We start from the raw sequence: 15032 nt of genomic DNA on the forward strand, positions 1-15032 counted from the left end.
GAATTCTGTTAACCCGGGAGAAGGTGTTAGGCATTCCCGGATTCCGTGGTTCTAGCACGGTCGCTTAAACTATTACAATTGGCATAATATCTGATTTTTAAAATATGTTTCAACCTATGGTATATTTTTAACTTATTAGCTGCTTTTAATTAATTTTTTTTTTGGAAAAATTCAACGTCATATAAAACACGTATTGAACCACGTCACATGAAATGCACCCGTGGTCCACGACACATTTTATCTAACGTTGTTGAGATTTGGATTTGGGTCACATAAAATGCACACCCGAGTTTAGGAAATTAATTTTTTTTTAAAATAGCGCGCCTAAAGCAACTACACACTTTCAAGTTTGCGAGGGCCATGGAAAATTCAACTAAATGGCACGCCTCGATTTCTAAGGATTAAAATTAATTAAATGAGGGCCATGAGTTTTGAGATTTTATTTGGCATGGCGCGCCTCGATTATTCTAAAAGGATTGTATTCAATTTAAAGCAAACTACAAATATTCATGATTATGTTTCTTCCTAAAACTACTTTGAGATTATTGCAAGGTCATGATTTATGAATATGGAATTATTATTGAAGAAATATATGATTTGAGTTATTATGGACCTAATCACCCACGTCAGTATCAAATTTGCTATTGACTTAACATCCTTTAATTTGGATCCAAGCTATTACATCGTTCTCTCTCCATTTTGAATACATTTTCCTATCTTTCCCTATGAACTACAATCTCATTGAAGAAACTCATTCTGTCTTTCACGAATTCTATTTCTTGATGCTCTTCCTTCATTTTTTTGTTCATATCTTTCAAGTTGGTAGATAACCAAAATATAATATACAAATCAAAAGGAAATACAGTGAAAGAAAAATAATGGAAACATTGGTTAAGAAAAGAATGAACCTTTTATAGATGAAGATCTTATTCAATACATATGGAGCAAACAACTATCAAATTTAATGTGCAAATGAACCACAATCAGAGGCAATGGGCGAAAACCTTTCGAACCGAACTCGACTTCGACCTCTTCGGGCTAGTATTTTGGGCTGTCTTTTAAATTGAGTTTGAAGCTTTTGGATTTGATTTTTGGTGTGATTTAGCTCCTGTTTTTGAGGTATTTTTTTTTAAACAAGGTAATGAATAGCTATATGTTTTTTTTTGTTGAAAGAAATAGGTAGAAAGAATAAAACTAGTAGAAATTCTCTTTAGCATAGAAGAAGAAAATTTGTTTTCTCTCAATATTCTTCCCTCTTCTCTTCTCTTCTTTTCTTCAAATATTTCTCTTCTATTTATAGGAGAATTTTCAAAAAAATTCAGATTTTTTATTTATTTTTTTTATTTTTTTATTTAAAAGAAATCCCACTTACATTTTGCTTTTCTTTTTTTATAAAAAGAATTACCACCTTTATTTACTTTTATTTTTTAAATTCCAACTTTAATTACTTTTATCTTATTTAAAATCCCACTTTTTTTACTTTTTTAAAAGAGAATTCCACTTATTTTACTTTTCTTAAAAAAACAATCCACTTTCTTTTACTTTTCTTTAAAAAATTCTACTTTATTTTAATTTTTTTTTAAATTTTAATCTACCTTTATATTATTTTTTAATTCCAACTTTCTTTTACTTTTTATTTTTAAAAATTTCCACAAAACTTTACTTTTATTTTTAAATTTTTTCACTTTCTTTTACTTTTTTAAAAGAGAATTCCAGCTACTTTTACTTTTTTTTTAATTCCATACTTCCCTTTTTCTTATTTTTTTAAATCTCTCCCGAAAATTTAAAAAAAAATTAATATTTTTCGGATTTTTTATTATTATTTAAAAATAAGAATAAAAATAAAATAATATTAATAGTAATAATTCACCTTCTAAAATTTTGTATTTTTAACCTATAATAAAAAGTATAACAAAGCTAAAAATTTGTATGTTAAAACCCCCTAAAATATTTACATAGAAGAAGTGACAAAAAAAATAAATATTGTCAAAAATTAGGTGCTCACAAATAGGTTCCATCAAAACCCTAGATAACAAATTAGCTATTCATAATAGTAAACAAAACTACAATACTAGAATTCATAATCAATAATGAAAATAGGAAGAAGGACGTAAAAAACTCGTAGAAGAATTCTCCACCTTGCTCCTACTGTGTTCTTGCCTCCTTAGGTCAAATCCCCGATCTCCTCAGCCTCCTTAGGTCTAAATTGTGTCAAAAGTGTGTCCAACCCCTTAAAATACCGTTTTCCATGTATATATACCAAGTAGGGTCGGGCCCAAACAATTATACCTTCTCCTACGCAAAAAAGGATAATTTTTCAGGTCTGGATGCTCGCGGTCCGGGCGCGATCTAGGCGCTGTATTTTCCCAGTGCATTGCCTGAGTCCGCGTCCAGATCCGCTGTCGCGGTTTCGACCGCGTTTTTCACCCTATTACGTTTTGAATTTGGAAAAAAACGTAAAACATGAAAGTTGTAGCCCTTTGAGTTAGCTTTCCAAAAATATATTGTGGAGCCCAAATGAAGCTCTGAGAGAAAAGTTATGTACATTTTACTAGACATTACGCAATATGCCTACTCGATTCTTCGTTTCGTTGCTCTATCATCCGTTGCGAATACGATTCCAGCTTAATTCCTTGGGCTTTTACTTAGATGTCAAAGCTCCAAATCACTTAAATTCATTTCATAACATCTACATAACTCGGAATCACTCCTACAATGCGTAAAACACACAATTAGTGCAAAACACTAGCGATTAAAGTGCAAACTCGACTAGAGTGCAGTAAATTAGAGTATAATTATCGACTAAAATACGTAATTATAGTCTATCATCACTTTTGTATAAGAAATGAAGTGTCCTTCAATTATCCATTAGGTTGCCACCTAATAGAAAACGACTAAGAGTCATTTGACTAAGGAGTGGCTTGCTGCCACGTGGGGCTGGGGGTGGGAGTGGAAAATTTTAATCTTTATCCACTTATTAGGTAATAAGGTAATGTCCCATTACCTGATAATTAGCCAATTACCCGCATAATTAAGAATTGTCTTAAGTTACTTAAAGTACTACTCACTTTATATATACCCTATTATCATGGTCCCGTGGTACCATATCAAAATCAATACATACACTATTATTTCATTAAAACATCCATGTAAAAATTTATTTTCTCAACTTATAATTTTTCTAATCTCATATAAAGAATACAAATTTTCGTACGCTTAATTTTTAAAATGGTAAAAAGATAACCTTCTTTTCTTGTGAGAAAATAATTTCCATATTTACAATAAAGAAAATCTCATAAACTTTCTTATATTATGTGTATAATCTAAAGCATATTCGGAAGTAATAATATTAATAACTATATAAAATCATATTTTTTCAAACACTTTACAAAAATGTTCCATGCAAAATATCACATCAATTGTATATAACAGTATCAATGTTGTTAAACTTATGGGGTCTTATAATAACGTAGTCACAAATCCTCTATAATCTCATAAATGGTCTTAAGCCCTTCAAGATCATATGTATTACTACGACTCATCCTAATATTATAGCATGAGATGTAACATAGGGGTTCAAATACACTAATTATATAACAAAGGATAAATTTAAACAATTTTCTGTACTAGAGGAATATATTTGGTCCTTCTCCGAATAAATAATTTTACTAGGGGTGCAAAATGCTCGCAGGAAAAAAAGAAGGATAAATGAATAAGTAATAGAAGTATCCTTTTCATTTTTCCTAAAGATAAGGATTGTTGTAAATGGTGGAATCTTGCATCGAAAGTGCACTGCGGAAACAAAATATTGCGTGTGCCTTACACGAGTTACCCCAAATATCTGCTGGAAGCACAATTACAGTGTGACGGTGACACCTCTCAATTCTTCGCCATCGATTTCAAAGTTCGGAAGGCTTAAGAAAAACCCTAAGGTGTATAATTCCCATTTCCCAGTCGCAGCTGAGAATGGATGAATTGAAGTGCCAGAATTCGTATCAATCAAATCATATTCCAAATCCATCTGTATCTGACTCAACTCAGCTTCCTCCTGATTCCAGGTTAGTCCTACTTCTCTTCTTTCCATGAACGGATGTTTGTTATAGCAAAAAATAACTTTTAGAAATATTACGGTATCTGGGCCAGCTTGCACTAATACTCAGGCAAGACAGTTTGTTCAACCCACAAGAAGAAGAACATATTGCTAAGGTAGTCTTAAAACTACCTGAGTGTTGAAGCTGGAATTTTCTTATGGGATCTCCAGGTTGTTACTACCATGCCTCAACCATTAGGCCATCTAATCTGATAGGCTGATATATTTCCTCCTCATTTTCCCCAGCAATCACATTCCTATAGGTGTTAAATTGCAGAACTAGACTCAGATTCTAAGTGAACAAGACTGAATTTCCTCTAAATTTTTGTATATTCGGTGGAGGGGCAAGTTGAAACTCTTCATCCATCAAGTGAAACTGAGGATCTGAAAGAGTTCATGATCTAATCTATGCGTTGTTAACTCTCAAAGGACGGCTAAGAATGTACCTGAGAGGATATATTATCATATAAGACAGCATTAATTGATAAAGGTGTATTGGATTCATTGGAGCTATGCATCCACCGAGTTAACATTGTAAACTCACTCGATTTTGTCCCAAACCGTGAATCTTTTACTTAATTGGTTAAAAATTGGAGGTGTGAGTATTAGATGACTAGTTTATTAAAACATAGGATCTTCTTGGTTCTTCTAAGTGATGCTACTTCAGTTGTGTGCTTTATGCAGTTTGTTTATGTGAGAAAAGAAATTTGTGGGGGTTTCTATTGAAAAGAAATTTGTAGGGTTGAAGTTGAATTTTTTGTGCGGAGCTTGACATGAGTTGTTGGGATTTGAAAAACAAGTAGTATCTGAAGTTGAAGTTGAAAAGGGTATTTGGAAGTTGAGTTGTGCTTGATCATAAAAACACCGCTGAATTTTTGTGAGTGAAAACTTGAAATAAACCTGTTTTTCAAATTTCAAATTCTCTATTTCAAGTTTGAAGTTGAAATAATGGACCGATTTGATAAATAAATTGAAATGTTCTCCAAATATTTTTTCAAATTATTGAGCCAAAAATCTATGGCCAAACGGATATATATATATATACCGGTTCTGTGGTCCTAAACTGTGGCAAATGCAAATTAGAATTGTTGGAAGTTCAAGGTCCCAAATTTGCGGGCGGAGTAAGCTGCTGGTACAGTTGTGCCATGTTCTAACACAATGGAAACCTAATGTAACCATGTGTTCTAAAGCTATGAGTACATTTTCATCTGTGACAGTAAGATTGGATGTTTTGAGATACTTTAGAGATTTAATAGGAAACTATCCCAAAACAAAGATACTACTGCGATAAAAGTTAGGAAACTTGCTAAAACTTTCTTTGTGGTCAACGAGAATTCAGAGGAGCAGCTAAAGTTTGTTAAGGTAAGAATACTCAAGAAAGGGTGTTCTTTAGGAACTCAGAAGGACTCGTCACTCAAGACTTGTTTAATTTGGTAGTTAGTCTTTCTTTTGAACGGGGTTATAAATAGTGCTCGCCTCAGCGTTAATAGCGTGAGGCGATGCGATGCGATCCTCCAGCGCTATTTGCCTATGTTGCGTGGTGATTTCAAAAAGGCGAGCGCCTCCGCCTGTATAGCGAGAGTCACTATGTAGTGAGAGGCGAAAATAGCGATGAGGGCCCGCTACAGAAATGATAAGGAATTACATTAGAATAAGGATCAGCACTAAGCAAGTGCAAAAGGTAAAGCACTTTGAAACTTTCTTGTTGGCTTCTTTGGAACTTTCTTGTCAAGTATCCGAAGAAAGCAAAAGGCACTCTGCTTACTGTTTAGCTTTGTGCAAAAATGTGTTGAATTATTTGTACGCACAATAATTGCACCTGCATTTTGTTGTTGAATTTAGAGCCTCACTAGGCAAAAAGAGAAATTTTGATCCCAGAAGGTACATGTAAGATTTCTCTTGAACAATGTTAAGCCAACAAAGTCTATGCAATTATGGAGCAAACTGCACATTACTTTAAAAAATCTACGGTCAGAAGACAATAAAGAAACACCATAGAGAACCTTGATCTCTCTGTATTCTTTTAGAGTTCTCACCTATACGACAAATGGAATCTCATCATAAAGAGCTTCTCTTTTTGTTGATAACGGTAGTGTTTAGGCCAGCTTGTGCTCACCTCGACTAGTTCACCTGATACCTTTTACCTTCAGCTAGCACAGGAATTGGGTAACTTTGTCTACTAAACAGATCGGAAAAAATTACCTAGCTTCTTTGAATCTACTGGATTTGAACCCTGGTATTCCATGATCCATTAAACCACACCCCTTAGTGCTCAATCTCATTGTCAGGAGTCAAGATGAGTAAATAAAAAATATGATTACGAACTATTTTATCAATTTTAGGACACTACAGCGCAAGGACTCTCCAAAGACGCCACATGGGTTTTTCTTTTGAGGAACTGGAAGTGTTAAAAGGAATGGAAAAGTGAATCGCTCTCTCTTGGATATTTATACTAACTTATAAAAGCTTAACCTATTCATTTATTTTTTAAAATTTTTAGAGCATATCCTCATTTATGAAAGCAGAACACCAAAGAGGGAAATGTTGTAAAGTAGCTTGTATAATATTTGCTAGAATCTTTCATTAAAAAAAAAAGAACTTTTCCAAAATCAATTCACCATGAAATTATACCCAACGTTTTTTTGTTATTACCAAGAATCTCACTACTGTATAAGCATGTAGGTGTATTTTTAAAATATTTTTGAGCACACAGGTAAATGTTCCAATTTAAGTAGCATTACTAGCCTTGTTTAGCTCTTTCATATGTACTACTATTTACTGTATAATCCTTAGAAGGATGGACCAGATAAACTACCATCAGGAAATGTATTGAAACCTCACAAATTAAAATCCAAGTAACAACATGTAAAATAAAAAGAATATCTTGTATTTGTGCTTTTCTTTAATGGGAGAATTACATGCCTTATCACTTGGCCGAACAATCCATCAGAAAATGGTCCACGTTTGAAGCTCTTACCCTGTGAGGCCCAGGTTGTACATAACCTGAAAATTACTTTTCACCCGTTTGCTCACCCCTTTTAATTGTTTTTTTCTTTTCTTCGTTCTTCTCCCCGCGTCCTGACTTTGCACCCCAAAATTTCTCTACCATTATTATTCTCCTTCAACTCTTCTTTCAGATTCAAAGTTGATAACCACTGGATGAAGAAGGAAAAACAATGCGTAAAAGAATTAGTTTTTTGGAGTCATACGAAGATCACTTCCTCCATTGGAGTGGAGAGAACTGTGTTTGCACTAAAGAGGTTCACTTGGTTGGTTGTTAGATCACCAAACTAGAAAGAAGGTGTTGGTATTGTCTCAGTCTTGTCCTCATTCCACATGTAATTTTAATCCCATTGGTTGATTAAAATCTTGAAAAATAGAAGTCACCATTAAAGGTCGTTCGAAGCTTCGATTTTAGAATTTGGGTTTTCTGATTTGTTAATTGTTTGAATTAGGTGTTGTCCCAATTGATTGGAATCATCAAGAGCGAAACTTAAATTTGAAGTGATTTGGAGTAGATTAAGCTAGATTTGAGTTAAATTTCATAAGATCCCCAAGGAAGAAGAAGAACCCGTGAAGCTCCATTGATAAGATTCATTTGTATAATATTATATATAAACACCTCTTATACACTATTGTATACAAGGTTGATACATTATTAACATGTATTTAGTGAAATTCTCACATTTTCTTCCTTCTTCTTCTTCTACTGTGCTTATACATTTTCATACACTTTTGTACAACTATACTACAGTGCTTATACATCTTTATACACTTTTGTACAAGTACATACATAATGTACCTCTTTGTATAAAAGTGTATAACATTGTATAAAAGTATATAAGCATCTCTAACGAATTTCTTGTACGATTTTCACTTGCAATTCTGGTTCAAAATTAGTCTAGATCTCCATCAAATGACTTCAAACTTTGTATACAACCTACTTAGACTATTTCTAATAAGTTCAAACAATACCCACTCCAAATTTCTCACAAAATTATATTTGAAATTTAACAAGATTAGCATTGAAGAAGATGAGATTTTGGGTTTCTCGCGTCTATTTTATAAACTTGAAGAAAAAGGAGAATGAAACTCACGGATATTTCATGCCCGAAGATTTGGAGAATAAAAAAAACGAAAAACTTTTTTCGGATATGAGCTTATTGATGTTTGGCTACACATTTGCAAACTTGTAACTGGGCTAAAATACTGCAAGGTGAGCTTATGGAGTGATTTATTGTGTAATTCTTTCTTCTTTAATTTTCTTACCTATGATAGGTCATAATGAAATTTAAGTTCTGTATCCAACTTCTGAGAAATTTTTTGGGAACCAACTTCTAGTGCTAATTATTCGTTCTGGTATTCTTCTTTCTGACAGTACTAAGCAAAAGCCAGGAGCAGAGCTGAAGGATTCTATTGCTGCAAGAAAAGTGCAGAAGGCCGATCGGGAGAAATTGAGGAGGGATCGCTTGAATGAACAGTTCACTGAATTAGGAAATACTCTTGGTAATTTGTTCTTGTACACTCCAATTCTTGTTATCCCCCCCCCAACAAAAAAAAAAGAAAAGAAAAAAACACACACACAAAGCCGATATGCATCTTTTATTGCTGCAAGTTCTCTTTACCTCGTGGTGCAGGCATGTCATTCTTTTAGTTGCACATTGATACCTGTGGTCTTTGTTTCTGAACCTATTAGACTAATTCCTGCTGAGTTGTCCCACATCGGTGGGATTTGAGGTCTTTGGTCTCCTTATATGGTCTTGGACAATCCTCAGCTCATAAGCTAGCTTTTGGGGTTGAATTAGGCCCAAAGTCCATTTTATCATGGTATCAGAGTCAGGCCCATCCCAATTATTGTTACAAATGTTAGGCTCCCATTTATGTTGTCCACGCTCCAGTTTGCAGGCTTGGGCGTGAGGAGGGGTGTTGAGTTGTCCCACATCGGTGGGATTTGAGGTCCTTGGTCTCCTTATATGGTCTTGGACAATCCTCACCTAATAAGCTAGCTTTTGGGGTTGAGTTAGGCCTAAGGTCCATTTATCATAGTCATGGCAGATTTTCTTTTGGAATATATATACATACATATATATATATATATGTGTGTGTGTGTGTGTGAGAGAGAGAACCTGTTTAACTGGGCACGAAATTTAAGAAAAAATGAAGACTTTTAAAGTTTGTGGTCCTAAACAAGTCAAAAAGGGTCCAGAGTATATTTGTGGTTATAAAAGCTTCTCATTAAGGGTAGAGTTGGAAGTTTAAGCTAAATTATTTCCAAATTTAGAAAGGGGTCATTCTTTTTGGAACAAACCCAAAAGGAAATAGGTTCACATAAATTGGACAGAGGGAGTAGATGTCTATATGAGATAGGTCGGTGTCTTAACTTCATACTCTTTTCTGGATTACTTTCCAATTTTTAAGGTCATTTTGCTTCCGGTAGTGGTCTTACCATTTCTCACTCAAGCATAATGAGGCTCACGGGGGATGGTCACATAGAACTAGACACATCTTGAATAAATATGTTGCATCAGTATGGCATACAGTTATACTATGCAGCTGATAAGGGAATAAGAGAAAAATAAGGAAAAAACAGTGAAAGAAAGAGATTACTCTCTCTTTTAACTACTTTAAAACTAGAAAAGAGGTTTATTTCTTGCTTTGTTCTCAGCAATATGTCTTGTATTACTTTAGAATGCGCTAGGAAGCTGAATTAGCAGGAGCTACTCTATGTGCGTAGGATGTGCACAAACACACTCAACTGAACCTTCAATGCGGATTGAGGAAAAAAAAATACATTAATACAGTCCTTCAACATTGTATCCTGAACTTTGAAGAGGCAAATCTTGTTACTGCTGTACTTTTAGCGCTAGTTTTGTTGCACCACCTAACTAAACATTCATTATGCTGGAACATGTTAGAGCTTTAAGGAAACATAAGCATGCACACAAATCCTAAATTTATCGGCAACATAAAATGCAGATCCTGATAGGCCTAAAAATGACAAGGCATCTATTCTCAGTGATACCATTCAAGTGCTGAAGGATTTGACTGCTCAAGTCGGCAAACTAAAATCTGAGTATGCTGCACTTACTGACGAAAGTCGGGAGGTGATATCTTGACACTTTCTAAAACCATATGTTTTATTCACTTATGTTCCTTTTGGTGTAATTTTCATGCCTAATTTTGTTTTAGAGCAGTTGACTCAGGAGAAGACTGATCTCAGAGAAGAGAAGGCATCTCTTAAGTCTGATATTGACAGCCTTAATGCCCAATATCAACAAAGACTGAGGACCATGTATCCATGGGCAGGGATGGATCCTTCCATGGTCATGCGTCCACCTTCATATTCATATCCAGTGCCTGTACCGCTACCAACTGGAGCGATTCCAATGCATCCATCTCTGCAGCCATACCCTTTTTTTGGGAATCAGAATCCTGCAGCTGTCCCAAACCCATGTTCACCTTTTGTTCAATACATGGCTCCCAGCGCACTGATGGAACAGCAACCGGCACAGCAGATTTCCCCTGTCATGCAGTCAAGTAATAGGACCCATGGTTCTGGCAGACACGACTCCAGAAACAAGTCGTCTGATCAAGGAGAGAGCAGGATCGAGAAAAATGAAGATTCCAATGAAGTTGCGACAAATTTAGAGCTTAAGACACCTGGACCTGAATCTGAGCAGGTTATCTTAGCTCAATTCTAATTTATTTGACCTACTTCCCCTTCTAGAATATCCGAAGTCTTTTGGCCCTTTTTTTAAATGGCCATGTTTACAATCTCCAGAAATTCTAATTAATTCTAAACAGCTACTGTTAGTTTATTTTAGATTAGCCTTGATGTCACTTTTTTCCAACAAACTACTACACTAGCATGTTAAACATACAAGTATTTAACTATCTGTTGTATGATCATGACATTAAATTGTGCAGGAGCTTTCATCTGGACAAAGGATCTCCAGAAAGCTATCAAGTAAGGATAACAGTCTCACTGATGGAAGTTCGTCGAGTAGATGTTCATCATCCCATAGTGTACAGGCTCTTTCTTCAAATAGTGTAGTTAGGGGAAAAAATACAGATGGTTGACAAATGGAAGAGAGCAGGGACCTAGTTTTTCCATGGTTATTTCTGAACCTTAAGTGATCAATATCAGGTAGTACCATTCGTTGTATATAAACTTTCTAGGATCAGGAAGCTGTTGCTGGTGTAAAATGTGTCCGACTTAGAATTTTCTCCAGATATTTCCTGGAGACTTCTAAGAGGGTTGCAACTGGATAGAGCTGGCATTCCCGTAAGAATGATATTTAAAAAGAGTGTTCAGCTCTCTTGTATCTTTATTGTAAACAGTTTAGGCTATCTAATTTTTTCGCGATTGTTATACTTCGCCTGTCATAACTAATCTTAGAGCTCTCTGCACACTCCTATATACATTTCAAGTGCTTATTTTGATAAAAATCTATAAGTTTGGTTGAGTAAGTAGGTTTTTCTGGTGTCTAACCCCAATGCTGAATCTTGGAATGAGGTATGTCTTGAACTAAAACCTTTTACACTATATTGTCTAATACGTTGCAATTTTCAACCAGCTGCATATCATAAGGCCAATGTACAATTGAAGTGTAGAAGAGTATAATTTCTGGCAATTAATCAGTAAGGAACATGCCTTGCTGCTCAGAGAACACGAGCATGTTTCTGTTATCATTCAGTTTCTCTGTAGCCATCTGAGTAATCGGTATTATATCCAGCTTTCTGCTGGTCTGCCTGTTAATTTCTTATCGACAACGTTGAAACAAGGGCTCCTGCTTCTCACGTGAAAGATTGATTGATAGCTGAAAGAGGTGCAAATATCTTGTGCACTTCTCTATCTGGATATTTATGTTCCTATGAGCGACACGTTGGTCTTCCTATGTTTTGGCCGTCCCTTTCTGCGACTAACTTTATTAAAAAAATTCTGCGATGCAGGATCCTGTGTTTGTCTGCATTGGTATTCTCTAGCTTCCAATGAAGGTGGCTCTTGATCAGTTGCCGTGGCTTTGTCATCATGGAAAATAAATTGCTGAATGATTATCAGGCCCTCATTTTTGTATCATGCAATTTTTTTTAACTATCCAGCTCTTTCTGCCGTGTGCCGTGTGACTGGCTCCTCTGTTAAAAGCAAAATGGCGTGCTTTGTGATTTCCGCTGCTGTTACTTATGTTGCGTACTGCTTGAAACTTGAATTGTACCAAGTTACTTAACCCCTGTTCCCCGCTTTCACCCCCCCCCCCCCCCCCACACACACACAAAAGAAGAAGAAGAAGATGAGATCACATACAAAGATCTGTTTAAAATAATAACAAGTTAATAACAAGTGATTGTTTTTGTTTTTGGTTTAACTTTTAAGGTATCCTCAATCAATTGGTGGCTAGACTAATCCAAATTTGTGCCAGGTAAGCTCATTAAACAGTAAAATGCTTTGTACTGCACCACTCGATCGTGATAACTCGTGACCGTGCACAGCGAGGCAGGTCAAGACGGTACATTATTTTCCCCGCACAAGCTGATATTTCTCCCTCCTGATCTTTTTCTTGTGCAAACCAATAAACGTACAAGTATCGTATTTACAGGCTCACATGTGGATTTCTGCTACATGCCATGCTACTTTAAACCTAAAAAGTATAATATCCGCCTCCCATATTAAAACATCTTTCTTTCTCAACAACAATTTGGTATCGGCTGCTTGAGTGTCTCAGTTCAAACGGAAAAGCAGGCTGATGGGTGGAAACCATACTCAAAGCATATATTCCAAAGCCACCCTTGTTAAATCGTAAAGCGACCCAATCCTTGCAAATTAACACTTATATTATAACATAAATAAATACATGCAGCACCACTCAAGAGATAAAAGAAAGACTTGAGAGTTAAGTACCAAAGCAAGAAAAGATAGAGATGGATTGGTTGTATCCCAAAAGAAGGGGTCCAGAATGGAAACAAGGTTGGACAAACCAGACACTAGCCTCAGTTTCAGTTCCACCCCTTCCATTGTTGGCCATATTTGCCATTGTTGTTTTCTTGCTGTCATTGTCTCAATACAATAACTATAAAGAACAGTTGGAGCAAACTAGGATCAATTTGCAGCTATTTTTCTATCTACTACCAGTCTTCTTGATCTTCCTCATGCGTTCAAGCATGCTAAATGGGGGATTCAGCTTCTGGGGTCCGTCGCAGCCTCGGCACAACAACTCCTTTTATAAAAGAAGCAGAGCAGAATTTCCATGGGGTGTCGCAATCTTGGTGGTGGTTCTTATAGTGCTGGTTTCTTATCAGTCCTCATTTCAGTCCAAGTGGTTCCCTTTTAGTGGATCAGATTAGTTGTGTCTTCTCCAAGTTTTAGCTCATGAATCCCTTTTACAAGTGTGAAGAAATATGTATCCAGTGTGGATTTAAGGTGAGTTCAATAAAACCATTGTTTAGGTATAACTGTTGTTCTAGCGTTGATTGTAATCTTTGAATAGAGCTTTAATTTCTCATTGAGACTTGGTTACAACATCATTTGAGCTCTGATCATCATTTTGTTAGGATCGAAAAATCAGGTGACATACGGAAGCTAGTAAAGCAAATCCTGAATGATGAAATCAGATTAAAGAAATATACCAAACGAGACACAAACACTTAACGTAGTTCGGTCACTTGACCTACGTCCACGGGTAGAGACGAGCAATCCACTATATTAAAGAGAGTACAAAATATCGAGAGAACAACCTCACGAAAAGGCAAACACAAGTGACACACTAACACTTGTCCTGTAAAGTTCTCCCACTAAACACGACTCTCAAAGCCTTTATGTCTATATTATACTGCTGAATGAGAATGTAACATCCTCAATTTGTTACGGAAGATTTACAATTTTCTATACAAGAAGAAAAACACAATCATGGTAAATATATTGTCCTTTCCTTTGAGAGATAAAAAAATTATATGTTGTAAGAAAATCAGGACAAACACCTAACACATTTGAATATGATCATTGACCTGTATTTGCTTCTCTCTTGTACCCTTTTTGGCCCAAGTTATATAGTTTTATCTATGTGAGTTTTGCAAAGTTCTATCTTACGTTGGAGTAAAACAAAGTTGCATTAGGCTGGCGCAGTTAGTGTAAGATTTAAGAAATCGTCAAATAAATAATGAATTCTTTGATTTGAACATGGAAAAATTGATATAGAGGATTTATTCAGCTTATACATAAATTCGGTGATAATTTATAGATTAATTAGCAAAACATATTTTTAATCTAGTGTAACGACCTGACCGGTCGTTTTGAGCTTTTGCACTTTGCTCGCCATTTCTCGGGCATGACTTGCCCCGTGTGATGTATTATGACCTATGTAAGTCGTTGGTTTTGGTTTTCAGGGTAATCGGAATGAATTTGGAAGAACAGTTCTCAGTTTGAAGCTTGAAATTTGAAAAACAAGTTTGACCAAGATTTGACTTGTTGGTATATGATCTCGGATCGGAATTTTTATGATTTGGTTAGCTCCGTTAGGTGATTTGGGACTTAGGAGCGTGATCGGAATGCATTTTGGAAGTCCGTGGAATGTTTAGGCTTGAATTGGCGAAATTGAGATTTCGGCATTTTTCGGTTGATAGGTGAGATTTTGATATAGGGGTCGGAATGGAATTCCAAGAGTTGCAATAGTCCCGTTGTGTCATTTAGGACGTGTGTGCAAAAGTTTCAGGTCATTCGGATGTGGTTTGGTTGGGTTTTTGATCAAAAGCGGAATTCGGAAGATTTTGGAAACTTAGGCTTGAATCCAATGTTTTTTGATTGATTTGATGTTGTTTGAAAGATTGGTACAAGTTTGAATAAGGTTTTGGGATATGTTGGTGCCTTTGGTTGAGGTCCCAGGGGCCTCGGGGTGATTTCTGATGGTTGACGGGGAGTTTGAACTTTGTTGCAGCTGCTGAATTTGCT

At 35.6% G+C, this 15032-nt stretch overlaps 2 protein-coding genes across 3 annotated transcripts; both read left to right on the top strand.

Moving 5' to 3' along the window:
* Positions 1-3732: 3732 nt before the first annotated feature.
* LOC107822297 (transcription factor bHLH121) lies at positions 3733-13612 on the top strand. 2 transcript variants are annotated; one of them, XR_012710318.1, is made up of 6 exons: positions 3733-4058; positions 8469-8596; positions 10067-10194; positions 10285-10770; positions 11018-11919; positions 12044-13612. XR_012710318.1 is itself a non-coding variant. In XM_016648830.2 (5 exons), exons 1-5 carry the CDS (start codon positions 3967-3969, stop codon positions 11168-11170), a joined length of 987 nt encoding a protein of 328 aa, XP_016504316.1. In that variant the 5' UTR covers positions 3733-3966; the 3' UTR covers positions 11171-13612. The 2 variants fall into 2 exon arrangements, 1 of the variants encoding a protein (XP_016504316.1); XM_016648830.2 differs by having other exon boundaries at positions 11018-13612.
* LOC107762933 (uncharacterized) lies at positions 13010-13432 on the top strand. Its single transcript, XM_016581322.1, has one exon. The coding sequence runs from the start codon at positions 13010-13012 to the stop codon at positions 13430-13432; it is 423 nt and encodes a 140-aa protein (XP_016436808.1).
* Positions 13613-15032: the final 1420 nt, after the last annotated feature.

The sequence above is a fragment of the Nicotiana tabacum genome, chromosome 6 (assembly GCF_000715075.1).
Source record: "Nicotiana tabacum cultivar K326 chromosome 6, ASM71507v2, whole genome shotgun sequence".
NCBI classification, from domain to species: Eukaryota; Viridiplantae; Streptophyta; class Magnoliopsida; order Solanales; family Solanaceae; genus Nicotiana; species Nicotiana tabacum.

What these genes read in the sequence shown, in the direction of transcription:
- LOC107822297 (XM_016648830.2), top strand. Translation starts at nt 3,967, where the DNA reads ATGGATGAATTGAAGTGCCAGAATTCGTATCAATCAAATCATATTCCA. An exon ending in TGAATTAGGAAATACTCTTG is followed by an intron (nt 8,597 to 10,066) that starts GTAATTTGTTCT and finishes CATAAAATGCAG; the next exon opens with ATCCTGATAGGCCTAAAAAT. An exon ending in CTGGACCTGAATCTGAGCAG is followed by an intron (nt 10,771 to 11,017) that starts GTTATCTTAGCT and finishes TAAATTGTGCAG; the next exon opens with GAGCTTTCATCTGGACAAAG.
- LOC107762933 (XM_016581322.1), top strand. Translation starts at nt 13,010, where the DNA reads ATGGATTGGTTGTATCCCAAAAGAAGGGGTCCAGAATGGAAACAAGGT.